This window comes from Oryctolagus cuniculus, chromosome 9 (assembly GCF_964237555.1).
Source record: "Oryctolagus cuniculus chromosome 9, mOryCun1.1, whole genome shotgun sequence".
In the NCBI taxonomy this organism is placed as follows: domain Eukaryota; kingdom Metazoa; phylum Chordata; class Mammalia; order Lagomorpha; family Leporidae; genus Oryctolagus; species Oryctolagus cuniculus.
This window is the reverse complement of record NC_091440.1, coordinates 96,657,444-96,681,087: the sequence shown is the minus strand read 5'-3', so window position 1 is coordinate 96,681,087 and position 23,644 is coordinate 96,657,444. Positions and strand designations below refer to the sequence as shown.

General features: G+C 38.7%; 1 protein-coding gene across 8 annotated transcripts in view; it reads right to left on the bottom strand.

Moving 5' to 3' along the window:
• CDK8 (cyclin dependent kinase 8) overlaps positions 1–23,644 on the bottom strand; it is a 143,173-nt gene that overhangs the window by 18,963 nt on the left and 100,566 nt on the right. For 7 of the 8 annotated variants that reach the window (XM_008259887.4, XM_002712792.5, XM_017343459.3 and 4 more), the window contains 2 exons: positions 2,761–2,818; positions 305–436 (listed from right to left, as the gene is read on the bottom strand). In XM_008259887.4, the coding sequence (XP_008258109.1) occupies positions 305–436; positions 2,761–2,818 (190 nt within the window). The remainder of the gene's footprint in view (positions 1–304; positions 437–2,760; positions 2,819–23,644) is intronic. The other variant, XM_070049187.1, reaches the window with a different exon arrangement.

Sequence of the window (23,644 nt, the reverse complement as noted above, 5' to 3'; positions counted from 1 at the left end):
TATTTCTTTCCAAGTAAAATTAAATATAAGACTTTTACATAAAATAAACATTTAATGAAACAGAATGCATGGTATGATCCCATTTATTAAAAAAAGCCTAAGTATCTATATTTTAATACAGAAAGAGATGTGTACAAAGATATAAGCCTAAAGCTAACTATAGTATTTCTAAGTAGTAGAATTCTGGGATAGTTTTTGCTCTTACTTTTATAATTTGCTACATTACTTTATTTTAAAATATAGAGCAATATATAACTTTCACAGAAGCTTTCAGAAAGTCATGAATTTTAATAGTTTTACTCACCAATAGCTTTGGTATAATGTCTTGCTCCAAGAAGTAGTTCTGGGGCTCGATACCAGAATGTTACAACCACTGGATCCAAATCTGCTAAAGGCTTCAAAGGTGAATTAAATAATCGGGCAAAGCCCATATCAGCTGTAAAATAAAAAACAACAGTGCTGGTAAGTAAATAGATTTTTACAAGTCTAATTTTAGCACTGTTATTTAGTAAGATACATAAGATGTGATAAATTCTGGAGAACAAAAGGCTACAAAAACATTTTACCTTTTTTAGAAGTCTAAATATAAAATGAGTTTGAGGTTTTCATTCTTTTCAAACTATTGTCACCCGGCTCTTTAACTAGGTTATAGACACGCCCTGCTGCCAGAGGTCTAGGGTTACCCTACTTCTTGGGGCAGGTTTCTTGCCCTCTGTCACAGCACCACTGGGGACAGGGTTGTTGAGCTACACTGCCATTCTTTGTACTGGTCATGTGCACAGTGAGAGTAAGGCTTCCCATTATTTGCATCAACAAGCTTGTTCACTGGTGTAGCTCATCAGAAACTGATAAACTACAGCTAAACAGTATTTAACACTACTATTTCCCCCATTTATTCGGGCTGAATTGCACTTTCAAAGAATCATAGTATTTTGTTTTAAGTTGGCAGACTTTAAAGGTCACCTAAGTTCAATCACATCTTTTTTCTGATGAGGAAACTCAGGTTAAAGAAGCTAAGTAATCTGACAACAGTACAAACTCATACCTCAGAGGTGGACCACAGCTTACATATAACTGATGGCATTTAATAGAGCTTAACATATAAGGTAGTTACTTGGGCATGGCTGCTCATCCTGCTAACGTATAATCTTCTTAAAGGCAAAAACTGTGTCTTTTTCATATCTCTATTCCTAACAGTATCATCTGTACTGTTCACTACACACAGCTTTAGCCTTACATAGGATGAATGGTCATTATTCATACATACCACCTATGCAAAAATTTCAGACTTCATCCACCACTTGATAAGTTTAGTTTTTACTCTCGTAATAATATATTTTCTAATGAAATTAATCATGTGTTAATCAACTTAATCATGAAACTAGAATAAAAAATCTAAAATGTGGCAAAGAATTAAAACCATGAGTCAGAATACGAAATACTGGTTTACAGAAGAATTTTCTTCTTTAATGTGAATGCTTTAAGAAGTAGCATCACCCAAACCTGCCCACATCATATATATTATACAGAAGTGTAATTCCAAGTAAGACTATTTTAAGTGTTAGGTAAATTTCCCCCAAATCATAAAGAACACACATGAAGCTACTGTTTGGCTGGTACTTTTCTATTTTGTATCTTTGAATGTGTGTTTGAATTTGATGCCACCAAGCTGAACTGGACCAATTCCTTTAGAAGCATGTGTAAGGATTTACTAGGCATTTGCTAGCACTAATGTAAGGACTGGACAGGGCCTGGTTCTCAAAGAAAGCCACTGGCATGGAATATGTTGAGGTTCATCAAGTGTTCTCACAACTACAAAATTGAAAAGTTTGTATCATAAAAATATTCCAAGAGTCTAATTAGAAGCAGAGGGTGAAACTGGGGGAATTTACAAGGGAGGGTAGGGAAGAGGGGTTAAGAATATTAAATATTTTTTTGTTGGTGAAGTGGCACACATAGTTGACACTTCTAATTCACATTAAAACTTGCAATCCAAAATTACTATTAATTTTGTTATATACTCCTACGATCCTACTGCCTTTAAATTGCTATAATGTAGTTATAACCTTTCCTCTATACACACACAAAACTAAAAATATGGGACAAACATAATTTGGAAATGACAATGGAAAGAAAATAGTTGTATAAATAAATTTAGTTCTATCCTAACAGAATATCAGACCAGAAATGGGTAAAATTTTATTTGACATGTAAGAAAACAGAGCTCTCAGAACACCTGTCAAGGTACAGAATGCCAGTCCATTTCTTCCCTGTCAGGAAAGGATACTAGAAGACAGTCTTGTGAGCACGAAACTTCTACTCCTACTAGGCCTTGTGATCTCTAGAGTGGGTCAGTACTAATCTAGCTGAGGTCAACAAGGCCTGTGTTCTCATCTAGTCTGGCTCGGGTGACTAGGACTGATGGCAGAATTATTAACATGCTGTATGCCCTTGTGACTAAGGTGAGGCTGGCTTCTAACAGAAATAGAAACCACTCACCTACAGGCTCTGTTTAATCAAGGCAGAGGTTTCTAGGAAACTTGCACAGCTTCTGTCATAACTAGAACACTTCAGTCTCTAAAGATTGTCTGATACCTTAACATTTTTCACTTTTATGTATATTCTTTAGAAAAGCCTTTGAATATATGGAACTACATGAATATATGCATATTATTACAGCAAGAATTAGAAGTGATATATAGCTGCCTGCAAAAATTTTACAAGAGTGCTACACTGTGACTTATCAAAGATATAACATACCAATTTTTACTCTTCCTCGCTCAGGACCTTCACCCATAACTAAAATATTAGCAGGTTTCTGTGGAAACAAAATAGTGTTTTTTTTCAGTAGACAGTAGTGTTTTTTTTTTTTTTAAATAGACAATATGCCAATATAACATAAATCCACCTTTAAAAAAAACCCTTATTTATTCAAAAATTAAAATCAAATACAGGAATTCACCAAAGAAAGTGTATAGGTATATATGCAAAGTGGTGTACAAGTTTCATGGTGGCCCAAATGTGGCAGTGCTTTCTCCAGGGAGAGTTAAGGTGCTTCTTGGCACTTTTGTCAGTCTGTTTTCACTATTGTAGATCATCTGACAGAAGTTCTATGTTGTGGTTCCTTCTCTTTCATTGATAAAATATTTTAGGACATTAAGGAAAAACAAATCTGCAAAGATAATTTAATACATAGTATCAAATTAATTATAGGCAAGGAGTAACTTGATAGCTTTTTTTGGAATTGGAAAGGTATGTATCTAAGTTCAAATAATTATAGAGAAATTTAAAAGTCTTTCCTAAACAAGTTAGTATAGTAATAGGAACTTTTCATGACAGGAACAGGGTTTTCTTTTCTTTTTGATTTCTACTTTCAATTAAAAAAGGAAGCTAAAATTTAAGGTCAGATTATATAAAAGTACTATTTCAAATCGTTTTAAAATCTCTAAAAGTATACTGGATTAACTGTCGTCTACACTCAGTTACTATGAATCTACTACTCTAACATAAAGGTTGCCCTCTTTTCAAGGAGGAAGAGAAGAGAAGAGGGGAGGTTAGAGAGGAAGAGGGGAAGAAAGAAGCAACCAGTTTGCTCCCCAAACCTTATTCATCCTGCCGTTTACTGCATATGACTTTAATTCTGCATCTGTTGAATAACAGTGGAACTACCTCAGAATGCCTCTTCAAATACTGATCAAAGTAACCTTAAAATCAAATTAAGCATTTTAATAAAGACTGTTTACAGCGATAACCATTTCACAGGCTTCCCTAACCTTGTTTAGTGACAGCTCCCTGACAACATGCAATCTGTAGAGTATTATTCCATCAACTAACAGATCAAAATTATTTTTTATTCCCAGTAAAAATAATTAAAAAGCTATTGTTGGAATAGTAGCTTATGCACTTTAGATGTTCAAAATCCCTATAACTTTTAAACTGAGGAAACTGGGCACCAGACAGATTAAACCACTTGCCATAAGTATAAATTAGCAAAACTGGGGCAGAGGAGAATCTATCCTTTCTTTGAATAGTCTGGTACACCCTTCATAATATCATTCTGAAAGTAATTTTATGTGGAAACTTAAAATTAATGCATATTGCTAAAATAATAAAAATGCTTTATTCAAGAAAAAATGTCAGAATCATACACACACACACACACACACACACACTCCGGCCACTGGGGTAATAGGCTAAGGATCAAATGATAAGTACAGCACTAACAACAGTCCCTGTGAGCTACATGCAGGTACTGCCCAGGACATAGAAAATTGCTTTTGTGTACCGTGTTAATCCATCAATACTGGGTTACTCCCTGAGGTCTGTTACAGCTCAGCCAACACAAAGGCAGATTTCTGAGCCAGTGTGAAGGTGGAGGAAAGCTTTCCAAGCAGAATCAGGCAGCAGTTCTGTTTGGCTAATTGGGAGAGGGCTTGTTCTCAATTCACAATATGGCTTCAGGAAGGAACATCCATGTTTACCCCAGAACTCTCTCATGGTTCTTCAGACAGGATTCCCTAAACACCACCTGATACATTTCTTACTCTTCAAACCTTTTTGAATCTCTTCCCATCAAATACATTATTCTGTGCTGCTGCCAGAGTTATCTTTCTAAGACAAACATGATTAGGATACTCCCTTGCTTAGAATTTTCCATAGAAATATGGAAAATTATAATGAGATAATTAGGTAAAAAAGAAGAGCACAAAATGATATAGGCTGTGATTAGTTGTGTTAAAAAAATAGCTCCCATGAACAAGGGTTAGAAAAGTGTTAGAATTTTAAAGGTATGAATGAACTTCCTCAAAAATTTATTTAAATGCTTTTACTATGTTTTATTTTTATTACCATTCAAACATCATTTCCTTCTTGACTGGCCCCACACTATCCCTGAATAAGAGTCAGTCCTTGCAGTGGGAAGCAAAGCCCCTGCAAGCTGGTTCCTAACATCTCCAACTCTGTCCTCCTCTGCTCCAGTGACTCCTGCCACAGGTAGCTTTTATGTGTTATTGCATGGGACCATAACCCTTCACAACAACGTCCATGCTATTATTTCTACTCCAAAAGACCTTTGCGCCATGCTCCATGGCAAACTTAACACGACCCCCCAGCCATGACAGAGGTAACACATGAAAGAATTCTGAATATAAAATTAGAATCCCTTCTACCATTCTTCCCTCTTCCACCCCAACCCAGATCCCTCTACCTTCTCCCGCGGCACAAGATGATGAAGTGATTTACTGTGATTTTCCCAGCACTGGAATAGCCCATCCTAAAAGATTATCTCTAATAATCTGGCAAACACTCATTGTACACATGAACATCTCTCTCCTTTTTTGGATGAGGAACAGAACGCACTCTCTCCTTTTTGAAAACATAGGTTCCCACTCATTCAAGCAGCTGGGCCAGATCTCAGAAGCCCTGGGATGGGTGGTACTGGCCTATGTGGCACTAGCAAAGGGAGAAAACTCTCTCCTGCTTTTTATTCCACATTTCTTTATTCTATACCCACTGGTCTGGTCAAGTTCCAAACCTGGATTTGAGTACTGGTGGGAAATAGATTTCTCTGTCAAAGTCTGCTCTAGTATTGAGACTTGAGGCCAAGGCACTGGTTAATAATTAAAAATTACTTTGCTAGGCAATTCACTCCCTAATGCATGAATTGAAGCAGGTCTTGGGGCTGAATGCTACTTTACCGACATCACTTTGATCCCACATTACTTTTTCTTCTTCTTCTTTTTTTTTTTTTTTAACAGGCAGAATGGACAGTGAGAGAGAGAGACAGAGAAAGGTCTTCCTTTGCCGTTGGTTCACTCTCCAATGGCCGCCGTGGCCGGTGCGCTGCAGCCGGCGCACCGCGCTGATCCGAAGGCAGGAGCCAGGTACTTATCCTGGTCTCCCATGGGGTGCAGGGCCCAAGCACTTGGGCCATCCTCCACCGCACTCCCGGGCCACAGCAGAGAGCTGGCCTGGAAGAGGGGCAACCCGGACAGAATCTGGCGCACCGACCGGGACTAGAACCTGGTGTGCCGGCGCTGCTAGGCGGAGGATTAGCCTAGTGAGCCGCTGCGCCAGCCCCCACATTACTTCTACTTCTAGGTGAATTCAGATTGAGTTTGGGCATGCTAGATACTCATAATCAAAACAGAATGGTTTTAACACTGTATAAACAACGGTCCCTCCTCAGGTTATTTTCCTTGGCAACATCCATATGCCCAAGGACATGACAGGCTGATTCAGATCCAAGTTAAAATTTCTTCTCTTCTAAATCTGATCTAATGGAAATCTCAAAAGAAAAATGCAGGAAAGGCCCTTATGATCACTACTCTCATCACTGTTTCTGTTGCTTATTTTAAAAAAGATTTTATTTTACTTATTTGAAAGAGTTACAGAGAGAGGTAGAGACTGAGAGATAGAGGTCTTTTATCCATTGGTTTATTTCCCAAACAGCCAAAATAGCTGGAGCTGAGCCTATCCAAAGCCAGAAGCCAGGAGTTTCTTCCATTTCTCCCACTTGGGTTCAGGGGCCCAAGGGCTTGGGCCATCCTCCCTTGCTTTCCCAGGCACATTAGCAGGGAGCTGGATCGGAAGTGAGATGCCAGCACTGCAGGCTGTGGCTTTAACCCAATACGCCACAGCGCTGGCCCTTTTGTTGCTTATTATTAAGGAAGGCTTTAAAATATTTGATGAATAATATTTGTCTTACTGTATTAAGTACTTACTATATTAAGTACTAAAACATGTTGAAACAATACTCTCTCCAATAAAACTAACTTTTTAAAAGAGCTGCTTTAAAATTTATTTATTTATATTCATTTTATATGAAAGTCAGAAAAAGGGGAGGGGAGGCTATCTTTCATTCATTGGTTAATTCCCCAAATACTTGTAACAGCTGGGCCTCGATGAGGCTGAAATCAGAAGACCCATGTGGATAGCAGGGATTCTTGTTCTTGAGCTATCATCTCCTGCATCCCAGGGTGAGCACTAAATAAGAAGCTGAAATACAAAGTGGGGTTGGAACTAGAACCCAGGTACTCTGATATGAGACATGGCTGTGCCAAGTGGTGTCCTAACAGCTGTGCCAAATGCAAGCCCAGAAAACTATCTTCCTGATATAGATTTCCTTTTCTTTGTGAATAACAGAATTTGGTAGATGCTTTCAAATATATGACCAAAACCTCCAAGCAGTTGGTGGTAATACATGAAGCTAATGGTCATAGCCATAACCTTGGTAACTAATCTTATTTTTATAAGCAACTAACATAATCACCATGAAGGAACATGGGGAAATTTGCTGGTGACATTCTGATGAGTTACATACTCCATTAAACTCTATTTGTGGCCATTTAGAGCAGAAATCCAACATGACTAAGAAGTATCATAACATCATGGCAGTATCTTTAAGCATAATGATGCTATGCACAGAAATGATTATAAAAAACATGCTGTACTACTAATGAACAATGATATAATTCAATGAGACAGTATTGTTGGAAGCAATGGGATCTTTTTATTGTTTTATTTTTCCCAGGAAATAAGCTATGGTTGTAATAATAATAATAAAAAAAAGAGCATGCCCTTATTTCACAGTCTTAATGTTTTGCTTCTATGCCCCCCAAACTCACTGAAGTTTCCTAAAGCAGTTGTCCTGTATTAGAGATAACCATTCTTATCATTCTCTTTTGTGCAAAATTTGTCAAGCTGGAGAGGATTCATTGATGATTTTAGTCTGCAGTAGGGATGGCAAATTGGTTCCATTATAGGTGCCAACACCGATGAAAAATGACCACAGGAGTTCTATCTTGAGAAAGATGAGGGCTTGGCTGATCAAACCTAACACCTGTATGGAAGCATGTCTGTCAAGGGAACAGCAAGACCTTTATTCCAGGGATGAAATCAGGTCTTCCTATGCTCACTAGTGTACCAAAACAAAATGGAGATTTTGACTCAATAGAAAAAGTTGATTCTTGATGCATCCATGAAAAAAACAGTGATACATAAAGAACTACTGTCAGTGCTTTTCTCTGAGATTTAAGATTTGTCCAGAATTAAGCTTTCATGACCACTGTAAAGAACAGCCTAGTGGTAAAATTTCTAGATATTCAATGATGATTTTTTCAGATTTTGTGCAAAGGGAAAAAAAAAATGGAAAGAACTGACTAGCTCTGACACATGAAGACTGGTCAGAAACTAGAACTTCTCTGAGATTCAAAAGCAGGTAGTAAAGTCTTAGGAGGACACATATTTGATAATTAAAAAAAAACTGTTTTCATGAAATCTTTTAAGGAACCAAGTTACAGATAGAAATCTGGAAATCTAGTAAATGTGGTCTAGAAGATACTTTAACAAAAGATTATTTATTTGTAAGGCAGAGTTACAGACAGAGACAGAGAGACAGAGATCTTCCATCCACTGGTTCACTCCCCAAATGACCTCAATGGCCAGGGCTGGGCTAGGCCAAAGTCAGGAGCCTGGAACTCCACAGGGACCCACCTATTGGGGCCATCTTCTGCTGCTTTGTCAGACACATTGGCACAGAGCTGGATTGAAAGTGGAGTAGCCAGGACTCCAAGTGGCACTCACATGGTATTGTAGGCAGCAGCTTAACCCACTGTGCCAGAATACCAACCCCTAGAAGACATTTTTATAATACAGTTTTTCATTTTTTCTTTAAGATTGTGAATGTTTCAAAGTTTACTCCAGTATTACTGCTAATACCTTTAGGCTAAAGGATTAATCATTACCTTCTCGTGCAGTTTTTCTTGCCCACCTTTTCTTTAAATTTGGAAAAAATATAAAAGAATTCTTAACAAATTCTACTTCCTGATAAAAAAAACATGAGTATTAACTTCATATGCTACAGAAAACTGCTCAAATACTTCGCATGCGTTCACATATTTACTGCATTAAGAGGCACTAAGGAATTAAGAGATCAACAAAGAAATAAACTGAACACTAACAGTTCCTGCCTTGAAAGAGGTCACAGCCTAGACTGACTAGGAGGGGCAAATCAAGGCAAGTTTGAGAGTTCCACAGACCTGACTGTCTGAATGTGAGTGATGGGAACACGTGCTTCCAGGACTCCTGGAGGTCCTGGAAGGAAACAGTCAGAGAGTTGGGGATGCACATCCCATGGGGAAATAGAGGGAGCACTTAGTATAGCATGCCACAGACTGTCAGGACTCAAAACAATATAGGGATGCTGACTAGTTTTTGACTTACCTAATTAGTTCTCTTTGTGGAAGAATGCAAGTCAAGGTATTTTATGTAGTATTAACTTCATGAGAGAAATAGTACAATAGATGTTATTTCCTCCTCACGCTCTCTTATATTTTCTTCCAATCCATTCTAATAACTCTTTTTGTCATCATCTATTTCCTATTACTACTAAGTAATTCAAAGTTAACTAAAATGGCCTATCGCCAAATTGTAAATAACATAATTAAATATATTTAAAATAAACATGGGGGTCGGCAATGTGGCATAGTAGGCTAAGGCTCTGCCCCCGGCCCCGGCATCCCATATGGGCACAGGTTCAAGTCCTGGCTGCTCCTCTTCCAATCCAGCTCTCTGCTGTGGCCTGGGAAAGCAGCGGAAGATGGCCCAAATGCTTGGGCCACTGCATCCACATGGGAGATCCAGGCTCCTGGTTTCAGATTGGCCCAGCTCTGGCTATTGCAGCCATTTGGGGAGTGAACCAGTGGACAGAAGACCTTTCTCTCTGTTTGTAACTCACCTCTCAAATAAATAAAATCTTTTAAAAAATAAAATAAACATGGTGCAGATTACCCGTTTAAAATTAGTATCTTAAAATTCATGGGTTTTGAGTTTTTAAATTACAAAACTCTTAAATTTCCCTTTTTAGGCAATTAAGGCAGAACACATTAGTTGAAGTGCTAAAAAAAAAATGTGACATGGGGCCGGCGTTGTGGCGTAGCAGGTAAAGCCGCCACCTTCAGTGCTGGCATCCCATATGGAAGTTCTAGTTTCCTATCCAGCTCTCTGCTATGGCCTGGAAAAGCAGTAGAAGATGGCCCAAGTCCTTGGGCTCCTGCACCTGCATGGGAGACCTGGAAGAAGCTCCTGGCTTCAGATCGGCGCAGCTCTGGCCGTTGTGGCCAATTGGGGAGTGAACTAGTGGATGGAAGACCTCTCTCTCTCTCTCTCTCTCTCTCTCTCTCTGTCTCTGTCTCTTCTTCTCTCTCTGTGTAACTCTTTCAAGTAAAATAAATAAATCTTCAAAAAAAATGTGAAATTTAACCTCCTTTTCTCACTGTCACCAAGATTATTTACATACTGTTGTAGAGAATAGCAGAGGTAGTATTTATTTCAATAACAACATAACATGGGCATACAGAATAGGAACTGCCTGGCAATAAAAATATACTTTTAAATTTCCAGGCACAGATAAAACTTACTTTTTCCCAGTAAAGAATGTAGGTGTAAGCATTTATTAATACACATATGCATATTTACTAGAGAATTAAAATGTACTTTTAAAAAATCTGATTACTTAATTGCATTTTTGTAAAGCTATAAAATTTTATAGCAAAGTCTAACAAGTGTCAAATAAGAAAGAAGAAATAATCATTGTTGAAGAAAAGAAAATTTAATAAGAAGAATAAAAACAACCTAAAGGAAAGTATGAAGGGGCAGGAACAGAACATAAAAAACTTTTAGTTTTCAAAATAGTTTTTGCTTTTTAAATAATGAATTTAACACAATTTTGAAAAAGTGATCAGTTTATATATTCGAATTTGAAAATCACTCTAACTCCAAACATTATTCTAACCAATGTTAATACATATATTCGGTAGTAAACAGTTGTGTAATACTGTTTTATGTTGTCTTCCTAATTGTCACTTTCTTAACCAATCTAGATGTTCATGTTTACTTCTGCAATTATACTATATTCTTTATATGCTTTGGGTAAAACCTTAATGATGCTCTGCCAACACTGTATGAATTACATACTCTCCCATTTCAGAAATCCCTGCCATACACAGCAGGTAATTTCCCTATGACAAAATCTCAAATGTAGATTTATTAGATCAAAATATATCAATAGCTTTCCTGTTCTTAAACTAGATCTTTGGGGCCAGTGCTGTGGCATAGTGGGCTACGCCTCTGCCTGTGGTGCCAGAATCCCATATGGGCACCGGTTTGTATCCCAGCTGCTCCTCTTCCAATCCAGCTCTTGACTGTGGCCTATGAAAGCAGCAGAGGATGGCCCAAGTCCTTGGGCTCCTGCACCTGTGTGGGAGACCCAGAAGAAACTCCTGGCTCCTGACTTCGGATCAGCTTAGCTCCAGCCATTGAGGCCATCTGGAGAGTGAACCAGTGGATGGAAGACCTCTCTCTCTCTCTGCCTCTCTCTACCTCTCAAATAAATAAATATAATCATTAAAACAAAAACAAAAACAAAAACTAGGGGGCCGGCGCTGTGGCACAGCAGGTAAACGCCCTGGCCTGAAGCGCCAGCATCCCATATGGGTGCCGGTTCGAAACCCGGCTGCTCCACTTCCGGTCCAGCTCTCTGCTATGGCCTGGGATAGCAGTAGAAGATGGCCCAAGTCCTTAGGCCCTTGCACCCACGTGGGAGACCCGGAAGAAGCTCTTGGCTCCTGGCTTCAGATTGGAACAGCTCCAACTGTTGCGGTCATCTAGGGAGTGAACCAGCGGATGGAAGTCCTCTCTCTCTGTCTCTACCTCTCTCTGTAACTCTTTCAAGTAAATAAAATATATAAAAAAACTAGATCTTTTTTTTGTGTTTTGCTTTCTAAGCTTCAAATGTTACACATGTTCAATAAATAAAACTTATGAAACAAAGAAGCAAAATGAAAAAATTATGTAACCTCTAAGTTAATTTTTCAAATAAAATTAAGAAAATGAAACTAGCTACTTAGCTTTAATATTTTCAGAGTACCTTTTCTTTCTTTTATGAATATATCTTATTATACATAATTTATTTCTATTAAAATATTTTGTGGCCTGCTTTTTCCCTTAACATTTTAACAGTATTATTTAAACTTACACTAAAAATAATTTTAAATGGCTATATAATAGTTCATCTTTTCTATGTGTCGTAATTTGCGCAACTGTTCCCTGGTTGTTACACATATTATTTGCTATTATTACCATTAATTCTGTAATGATCTTCACATCATTTTTTAAAAAAATAATCTTAAGACAGTTTGCTAAAGTGAACAGTACCAGATCAAAAGAATGAATTTTTTTAAAGTTCTTAATTTTTACTTTCTAGAAAGTTTATAATTAATATCACTGTAGTTAGTGTTCATTCATTCAACATACTGAGGGCATATTATGTCTCTAGTATGTAACAGTTAGTAACAAAATAGACATGGTTTCTCTCACAGAGGGAAGCCAGGCATTAGAAAGAGTAAACAAACAATGGAAAAACTACAAATTGTGATAAATGCTATGAAAGGAAAGAAGAACTGCAGTAGAGAGGATTATATTTAAGACAGGGTGCAGAAGGGAACTCAGCAAAGGAAAGGATTACCTAGATATGTGGTATATGGGCAGGAGAATTTTTCAGGCAGAAGGGAAAAGATAACTCTGAAGTGGGAAATAGCTTGGTTTACTCAAAAAGGCATTTGTGGATACAGCATAATCCACAGGAGTACACTGGCAGGACATGTGACTGCAAAGACAGATGAAGGTCAGATAACACAGGGATAGTCTGCAGGTAAAATAGCCTTTTTTCTCTATAAAATGAAATTGCACTGAAGAGATTTAAGTAGGCAAATGATGTTTATCAACAACAGATAGTTTATATACCAAGTCCTCTACAAAGATTACTATAATCCTCACAACTCTCTAAGAAATTATTTAAACTTACAAATGAGATAACCAAAGCCAGCAAGGTCTCAGCTGAACTGAGTTAGTATGTCAGCCATTTCTTCCCAGGTCACCTGCAGTAGAGCTGGAATCTAAAAGTAGGCAGTTCCAGAATCCATCCTCTTAACTAATGGATTATACTGGCAGAGTACTATTAACAACTGAGTACCATCATGTGACAGGAGAAAATGGCTTCTTCTAAATATCACTCCACTACTTTGGTAGTGAAATTGGTGTCTAAAAATTTATGTTTACATAGAAACTATGCATGCATAATTAATTCATTGCTTTCATCACTGTGGTTTAACTTTGGTCAGTCTTCACATTTTTCCTAACAACTATATGATGATTTTCTTTTTCTAGTATGTTCTGAAAGCTTAATGTTCTTTTCAAACAATTGGTTTAAAACTACGTATTCCTGCCCACTTGTAGCATTTAAAAGAATTCTAATATTGGTATGTATGTCTACTTGCAACAGATATACACATTTAATTAAGACTGCCTTTTGTATTTTCAAACTCTGCATTCAATGGCACATTGAAAATTTTTATTTACTTATTTGAAAGGCAGAAGTAGAGAGAGAGATAGACAGATCTTTCATCTGCTGGTTCACTCCCCAAAATGGCTTCAACAGCTGGGACTGCATTAAGTCCAAAACCAGTACTAAGAACTCCATGCCAGTCTCTCATGTGAGTGGTGGGGTTTTAACTACTTAAGCCATCACCTTCTGTCTCTCAGGGTGTGCATAAGCAGAAAACTAGAATCAGGAGTGGAGCTGGGATTAGAACTTGGGCATTCCCATATGGGATGCAGGCATTTCAAACGATAGGCCAAAGGCCACTCCAATGACACACTTTTCAATTGATGACATTTAACAGTTAAGAAAATATAACTCTGCTTCTATTTTTAGTTTTATTTTGTGTTCTGAGATTAAAATGTGGAATGTATGCCTCTGCCAATATTTACTATGTACATTTCTATATTCTAGTCAAAATGAACTTCTCTAGACATGTATATTTTTAGAATGTTTACTTGAAAAATATATTCTTCTGTGCCCCTAAATGCCAGCTGTGTTACATCACACTGCCTTACTCTATACTTTCAGTTACAAAATTTTTTTTGTCAAAATCTGATAGAAAATTGTCAAGGCATATAATTACATATTTTACTTCTTTTTGTACAGTTTACAAACTGAACAGATAATAAGTTATTTGCTATATTTCCACTATTTTTATCCTCCCACTGTATAATGTGCTTCAATATTTTGAAATGAAATATTACTTTATCTGATGTAACAATATGTGGGGAACAACTGAGACTAAATTACTGGAACTAGGACTAATTCTATGCATCTGCTCTCCCACAATATGGCGCTGGGGAGGAGCAAACAACTACGCAGCTGCCTCATCAGTTTGACTGACAAGCTGCAGGAGCTGATCCTGCTCCTGATTGGTGGGTAGCAGAGCATGGATTGGTGGAAGAGGACTATAAAGGAGGAGAGAGACAACATGCACCAGGAATATCTGAAGGAACACCTGAGGAACATCTGAGCAGCCCCCAAGAGAGCCGGCCGGCCGCTCCTCCGCGGAAGGGGGGAAAGCAGCGGGGGTGGGGGGGTGCCGCCCCTCCAAGGAGGTGGAGGGGCTGGCAGCTAACCCAGGACGGCGTCGTTCCTCTGTGAGTGAGGCCGGCAGCTAACCCGGGAAGAGTCGGGCAGAAAGAACAGCGCAGGGTCTAGTGTCGTTCCTCCGTGAATGGGGGAGCGACAACAATAACTTCTTTTTCTATATTCCAACAGACAGGAGGCTTTAGACAAATAATCCTCCAACTTTCTTATTATCGCTTTGAAGAATATGATGGACTTGAGTGGTTAAGAATAAGGCTATGGGGCTGGTATTGTGGTATAGAAGATAAAGCCGCTGCCTGCAGCATCACATATCGACATCAGTTTGTGTCACAGCTGCTTCACTTCCAATCCAGCTCCCTGCTAATGGCCTGAAAAAAGCAGTGGAAGATGGAAGATGGAAGACGCTTGGGCCCTGCACCCATGTGGCAGATCCAGACGAAACTCCTGGCTTCTGCCTGGCCCAGCTCTGACCACTGTAGCCATCCACTGAACCAGTGGATGGAAGATTCTCTCTCTCTCTCTCTCTCTCTCTCTCTCTCTAACTCTTCCAAATGAATAAATAAATCTTAAAAAAAAAAAAAAAAAAGGTAAGGGCTATCATCAGCTATTAACTGTGTAACCTTGGTCTTCATTTCTTCATCTAGAAAATAATAATAACCTGGTGTTATTGCACAGATCATATATAATGCACACAAAAAGCAGTGATTCACTACTGCATTGACTCTTAAGTAGAAACTTCCAGGGGCAGTGAGTAAGGGTGGTGGAACATATGCATGACTGAATAATGTTCCCAAGATGAATTTTCTTAAGATCTATTTATTTATTTGAAAGGCAGAATTATTGAGAGAGAGGTCTTCCATTTGATAGTTCACTCCCCAAATGGCTGCAACAGCAGGGGCTTGGGCCAAGCCAAAGCCAGGAGTCAGGAGCCTGGAACTCCATCCGTGTCTCCCCTGGATGGCAGGGCCACAAGTACTTGGTCCATGATCCACTGTCTTTCTAAGTACATTAGCAGGAAGCTGGATCAGAAGTCGAACAGCTATGACTTGAACCAGAACTTTGATATGGAATATGGGCATCATATCACAACAAGGACAACACAAGCGACCCAGTTATTGTAATTCATATTTTATTTTAAAATGCTTACCTAATCCATGATTTTGTAGAATACTTAAACATTTTAAAAACCACTAAGAACTGAAAATCAAAATCTACCCATCCCCCATTTAACTGCACCAGAGTAAGTCTTACAAGTGACTTTCACCAACCTTTTATGGAACAATTAATGCATATATTACACAAACTATTTCAGAAATTAAAACCATTTTTCCTGAGGCTAATAAAATCATAACAAAACAAGGTAAGGCAACATAAACACAGATTACTAACCAATATTTGTGAATATAGATGAAAGATCACCTAACAGTGACTGAAAAAATTAAGTAGTTTTTCCTCATACTAATGCAAAGATAGTTCAACATCAAAAACAAAACAAAACAAAACCTTTTAAATGTAATTTAACACATTAACAGATTAAAGGAGAATAACCATGTGATCATCTCAAGATGCAAAAAAAATTCAATAAAATCCATTCTTAATTTAGAAATAAACTAGGCATAAGTATTTTAACTTGCTCTTTAACACAATTCCCAGTGTACACATCCTATGCAACAGTGAAACTTAGAAATTTTTATTAAAGACATTAGAACAGTAATCTTTATCATTTGCTACTGTATCAGTAAATAGGCCCCAGCCAATATTCTATGATAAGTAAAAAATACATTCCATGGATTCCAATTTTCAGCTTCCTTTGTAAATTTTAGTATTCTGAAAATAGGATATGTCTTACACCTCTGTATTATGAGAGGGAAACTGGTAGCATGTTTTGTTTCTTATTGGTACATAACATAATGGTTTGGCTTTCCAGTTTTTGCAGTAAAAAGATATAATATGATGAAGGCACTGATCTCCCAAGTGGGAAAACACTGAAGAATTTTAGGCAAGAGAATGACATAACATGATTTATTTTTAAGAGGGATCGTTCTGATTAGAGAGATTAACCCAAACAAACAAAACAAGTGGGAAGATCAGTGGGAGTTTTTGCAGTATTCCAGGTGGCCTGCACTAGGGTGATGAGGCTGATGACAGAAATAGGAAGTGATGCCACAAGGCAATCAGTGGAGTCCAAGAAATTGGATTGTGTAAAATGTGAAGTCAGGCTATTTTAAGGTAAATAAACAGATATTAATGAATTGAATTGTGACACTATACCACTGTAAATCTTGATGCCCTTGTGGAAAATCACAATCCATGTCCTGGGAACAGAATTCCAGAATCTTCCTGTTAGCTGGCACCTGATCTACTGGATTGATTCATGGATACTAGGCTAGGGGAATTCCAGAATCCCTGCCAAACTTATTCTTTCATTCATAGTTTCCTCTCCCTGAAGCCTCTTCATGAAAATAAGCATTTCAGTTTATTATTCTTTGTGAAAGACACTGGGTAGTTGGTGGAACCAATTGCCAACTGTGCTACATTCAAATCTGAGCTACAAGGAAGTCTTCCTGCAGCTAGATTTGACATGTGATTTTAATGTTTGTTTTCCTCTGAGAGAGAGACAGAGAGAGAGAGAGATGGATCTCCAGACACTGGTTCATTCCCCCAAATGTCCACAAAAGATGGGGCTGTGCCAGAATGAAGCCAGGAACCCAGAGAACTCAACCTGGGCCTCCCACATTGGGGGCAGGGGCCCAAGCACTTGATCCATCTTCTGCTGCCTCCCAGGTTGTATTATCAGGAAAGTGGATCAGAAGCAGAGTAGCTAGGACTCACATTGGCACTCCAATACTTGTGTTGCAAGTGGCAGCTTAACCTGCTGTATGGCAGTTGCCCCTGAAATGTTTTAAAGATAAAGCGGTCAAGAATCTGTTTATTTATCCAATAAGTTATTTATCATGCATCCAATATGCACTATGTGGTATTGCAGACAGTGATAGTGCAAAAAGCAAAACTGAAGAAAGTTCCCTGTCCCTAAGGCATTTATATTCTCAGGGCAACTTGACAGAATGGAAATGTATTTAGTGAATATTTATTATGTGCCACAGTTCCAACACTTCATATGAATTTCTAACCAAAAAGAAAAAAAAAAATACAGATCTGGCCCAGTTTTAAAGATCAGGCTACATCAAAGAAGTTAGCCCTTTGCCAGTTTGATCCCTGGTTGCTCCACTTCTGATCCAGTTCTCTACTATGGCCTGGGAAAGCAGTACAAGATGGCCCAAGTCCTTGAGCCCCTGCACCTACGTGGGAGATCCAGAAGCAGCTCCTGGCTCCTGGCTCCTGGCTCCTGGCTCCTGGCTTCAGCTCAGCTTCGGCTGTTGCGGCCATTTGAGGAGTGAACCAGCAGATGGAAGACTTCTTTCTCTGTCTCTACCTCTCTCTGTAACTCTTTCAAATAAATAAAAATAAATCTTTAAAAAAAAAAAAAGAAAGAAGTTAGCCCTTCCCAAGGTTACATAATCAAGTGGTAGAATCAAAATTCAACAAATCTCAGGCACATTTTAACAAAGGCTTAATTTCTCTTCACCAGCCTATGATGACAAAAAACTATTCAAGGAGAGAGAACCTAAGATTCCCTATGGCTCCTTATTTTTCCTCATAGCTTCTCCTTTTGTTATCCTTTACTTCTCTATTTTTCACCTACTTTTTATTTTTAGATTACCTGCCCGCCTCACTTTAGCCTGAGGGCTCAGACCAACATTAACAACAGCTGGTTTTAATCAGAGGGAAAAAATACCAGAGAAGATCAAAGAAAGGGTCCAAAGGCTGAGTGTTATGGATTCTAAGAACTGAGTCCACCTTCTAAGGGTTACAGCTGTGTAACAATAAGTCTACCCCAATAAGACAGAAAATTAGCCACACTGAAAATGTTCAAGCTGGTTATATACTGCGGATGTTACACTAACAAAGCATGGGAATGGTAACTTCTAAGATACACTCCAACTTTAAGCCCTATTAGTCTATGAAATTAGGGAAAATAAAACATGGTCTTTATTTCAAATGTGCAAATGTGTTCACATAAACAAATTTTTGGCTAATGAGTTAAGAGCAGTCTAATCACCTTCAATAATTTTGTGAAACAGTCCCCTTAAACTGCACTGACCTGAATTACAAGCCTATTTGTGATTTGGAAAGACTGGAAATTCAAAATTGAAACTAACCCTAGAAATTCAGATAACCCAGGTTGGAAAAGAGTTTGCATTCCTCATGCACGCTTGGAGTTTTACTCCTATGGTAAGGTAAAAATATGGATGCAAATTACATATGAATTAATAATAAAAAATGGACATAGGGAATTATAACAAATGTATAAAGGGCAAAAAATTCAGTTTTACTGGTTGAGGGTAGAAGTTAAACTTTTTTCAATAGTGAATTCAAAAACTATCACTGATTTCACATGTAATTATATATGAGGAAAGTTTGAGTTTTATTATCTCAAAATTCCTATGTGTTGATACATTTATACAAATTTATACAAGATCTTGAACTTTTGGGTTGAAATTATTTTGACACATGGTCAGCTGCTTATGCTTGCTTTTGTAGGAGGATTTACTCTTGCCGTCCTACTTGATCATTTCTCATTTGCTTATAACCAGTAAAGAGATAAGGCTGTCAAATCAAAGATTCATGTGGCCATGGGCACCAATGACTTAAAATAGGTTTAGATAATAATTTTAGTAGAGATAAGAGAAAACCTAATCTAATATATTCTGTCTTTAAAGACGAAATAGCTTGCCAATCTTCAGAAATCTGGAAAATAATATAATACTATTAGAGCCTAATTCTATTACTAGAAAGTTAGACTGCAATATTAATTTTTATATACTTTCTCACAGTGTGATTCAGAGACTTCTGCAACCCTTCCTGGAAAACCATCTCTTGGTATCCTGACTACAGACAGTGTATTTTTCTTATGCTACAGTGAAAGTCTAAAGGACAAAAGGGAAAAAATTCAGGTGTTTACCATTATATCATAAGAAATACAGCAAAAGCTTCTACAGATGCAGGTGAATTCTTGTCTCCAATAACATGATTCAAAAGTCTGCTAAGCAAAGCCCTTCCAAATCTGTTTATTGGAAAGACACAATTATTAATCAGAGTAAATCCTGGGGGCCCCCCACTGTGGCATAGCAGGTAAAGTCGCCGCCTGTAGTGCCAGTAACCAATATGAGCAACAGTTTGAGTCCCAGCTGCTCCACTTCCAATCCAGCTCTCTGCTATGGCCTGAGAAAGCAGTAGAAGATGGCCCAAGTCCTTGGGTCCCTGCACCCGTGTGGGAGACTCAGAAGAAGCTCTTGGCTCCTGGCTTCAGATAAGCACAGCTCTGGCCTTTGCAGCCATTTGGGGAGTGAACCAGCAAATGAAAGACCTCTGTCTCTCTCTGCCTCTGCCTCTGCCTCTCTGTAAATCTGCCTTTCAAATAAATAAATGAATCTTTTTAAAAAAAGTAAATTCTGTATATAAAAATAGAAGTTATGGACATTACACATATTACATACATACATAAAATATATTAAAAACGGAGAAAAGATATCTGACTCAAAACTTAGCAAATCATCTACCTCTAGGTAATTTCCAGGATCATTCAAAAATATCATCTTAAAGAAACTTTTTTTTTTTTTTTGACAGGCAGAGTGGACAGTGAGAGAGAGAGACAGAGAGAAAGGTCTTCCTTTGCCGTTGGTTCACCCTCCAATGGCTGCCGCGGCCAGCGCACCGTGCTGATTCGATGGCAGGAGCCAGGAGCCAGGTGCTTTTCCTGGTCTCCCATGGGGTGCAGGGCCCAAGCACTTGGGCCATCCTCCACTGCACTCCCTGGCCACAGCAGAGAGCTGGCCTGGAAGAGGGGCAACCGGGACAGAACCCGGTGTGCCGGCGCCGCAAGGCGGAGGATTAGCCTAGTGAGCCGAGGCGCTGGCAGAAACTATTTTAAAATAAATCACTTTTAAAAATATTTTTACTTATTTATTTGAAAGGCAGAGTTATAGAGAGAGGAAGAAGAGGAGGGGGAGAGAAAGAGAGGGAGAGGGAGAGGGTGAGGCAGAGAGAGAGAAAGATGGATCTTCCATTCCCTGGTGCACTCCCCAGATGGCCACAATGGCCAGGACTGGGCCACGCTGAAGCCAGGAGCCTGGAGCTTGAGCCAGCGCCCACATGGATGCCAGCAGCTGGAGTTCTAGCATGGTAAGCCACAAGGCCAGTGCTCTAAAAGAAATCTTGATGAGATCATTAGAAGAATCATTCTTTTTTTTTTTTTTTTTTTTTAAGATTTATTCATCCATTTGAAAGGCAGAGTTATAGAGAGAGGAAGAAGAGGAGGGGGGGAGAGTGAGAGACAGAGAGAAAGGTCTTCCATCTGCTGGCTCACTCCCCAGTTGGCCACAACGGCTGGAGCTGTGCTGATCCGAAGCCAGGAGCCAGGAGCTAACTAAAATTAATATAAACCTGTTAATATTTGCAAATTAACAAGTTAACAAATTCATGTTTTATTACAGATGAAATCTTTTTTTTTTAATTTATTTTTATTTATTTGAAAGACAGGGTTACAGAAAGAGGTGGAGACATAGAGAGAGAGAGAGAATGAGAGATCTTTCTTCTGTTGGTTCACTCCCCAGATGGCTGCAACGGCCAGAGCTGCGCCGATCCAAAGCCTGGAGCCAGGAGCTTCTTCGGGGTCACCTATGTGGATGCAGGGGCCTAAAGACTTGGGCTATCTTCTACTGCTTTCCCAGGCCATAACAGAGAGCTGGATTAAAAAGAGGAGCAGCTGGGCCTCTAACCAGCGCCCATATGAGATGCTGGTGCTTCAGGCTGGGGCTTTAACCCACGATGCCAATGGACGCAGTCTTATGAGTTCTGTTCCATATACTGTTAAATAAACTAATTTAAAGTTCCCAATTAATAAAGCAAATCTGAAAATTACAAAGTATTTTTCTTCTAGAAAACTATGTAAAGAATAAAATTTATGGGGCCAGCATTGTGGAAGATTAGTTTAAGCCACTGCCTGCAAGACTGGTATCCCTTATGGGTGCTGGTTCAAGTCCTAGTTAATCCACTTCCAATCTAGCTCCCTGGGAAAGAAGTGAAAGTGGGCAACCCAGCCAGTACAGCCATTTAGGGAGTAAACCAGTGGATGAAAGAGATCTCTCTCTCTCTGTAACTCTGCCTTTAAAGAAAAAAAAAAAAAAGAATCAAATTTCTCTGTTCCTAACACTCATTTCAAGGAAGCTACTGTACAGAGGGGCATGAAAGTGTAGGAACAGGGGTCTAGACAGACTGCAGTCTCTTTTCTTCCCACTGTTCCACCTTTCTTTGCTTTGCCTCTTTCAGCAAATGGGTAAGCTCAGGCTTCTTTCCTTTTCTGATCCAGCTCTCTGCTGTGGCCTGGGAAAGCAGTAGAAGATGGCCCAAGTCCTTGGGCCCCTAAGCTCATGTGGGAGACCCGGAAGAAGCTCCCGGCTCTTGGCTTCGGATCTGCTCAGCTCTGGCCGTTGTGGCCAACTGGGGAGTGAACCAGCAGATGGAAGACCTCTCTCTCTCTCTCTCTGCCTTTCTGTAACTCTGACTTTCAGATAAATAAATAAATCTTAAAAAAAAAAAAAAGGATTTACTGGCACCTTTTTTTTTTTTTAAATAACAGTCATCTTTTAACCAACTTGCACTTAAACCACACTGAATATTATGGGTGAACTTAATAACAGACTAAATAAACACTTTCCTCAGTTTGCAAGTCCAGATGAAAACACTTTTTTCCTTGAGTATAACAATAAATCACATTAACTACAAACTATTCAGATAATTGGAAAGATATTAAAGGAAGAAAGCAAAAACTTCTGAAATTCTACCATCCAAATGGAATCCTTATTTTGAAAATACATTCTCTAAGAGCTACTGCTATTCAAAACAATTTTATTATCAGTTTCAAGTCTGTATAAAATATTAAAGTATTTACATAAATGTGGAATTAAATCTTTTCTAAGGACTTGACAGTTTCTTCCTTGATTTTCTTTTTTCCCTAACTATATCAAATATCATCTAGGAAAAACTAAGTGTAGTGCACTGGCTTTCAAATCTTTTTGAAACACAACCTGTCAGGGGGAAACATTTAATATTACATGAAAATATCCACATATAAACATGTATAACTGAACAAAAGTGCCATAAAACAATAATTGCCCTCAATACATTTGATACACTCTCATATTTCTTGTATTCTGCAAGTATTTCATTAATAAACAAAAACCAACATTGGTTGTTTTATGTGACTTCCTGACTCCCTTACGGCTTACCACCTGCAATTTAAGAATCACTGGCCTAGAGGAAAATTCAGTAGTCCACTTTTGCTACAGATCTCTGAGTAACTACAATCAACTTATTTAATTTCTTTGCTTCTGTTTTCTACTTACTAGTGAAACAGTTAAGTATACAGTAACAAAATGCCCAACAAAAATAAAACCATATAACCATAAGCAAACATCAGTATCTATAAACAAAAGTAATAAACCAGATGATTTTTCACTTTCCCAAACACTCAAGACAAAAGGACAGCAGGTTCAGAGGCAGGCATTTGGCTCAGTGCTTAAGAGGTCACTCGGGACAACTATATTCCATTTAGGAGTGCCTGGGGTCAAGTCCCTGCTCCCTTTCTGATTCCAGCTTCCTGCTAACACATCCTGGGAGGCAGGAGATTATGATTCAAGTAGTTGGGTTCCTCCTGTCCATGTGGGAGACCTGGATTAAATTCCTGGCTCCTAGCTTTGGCCTGGCCCAACTCTGGCTGTTGCAGGAACTTGGAGAGTGAATCAGTGGATGAAAGATCTCTGTCTTTGTCTCTCTCTGCCTTTGCCAAACAGTCAAACAAACAAACAAAAACTTTAAAAAAATATAAAGGAATCGGGGTTAGTCACTATGGTACAGCGGGTTAAGTAGCCACTGCTTAAGATGCCAGCATCCCATACTGGAGTGCTGGTTTGAGTCCTGGTTGCTTTGCTTCTGATTCAGTTTCCTGGTAATATGCCTGGGAAAGCAATGGAAGGTGGCTCTAGCACCTGTACCCAATACCCATGTGGGACACCTGGATGGAGTTCCTGATTCCTG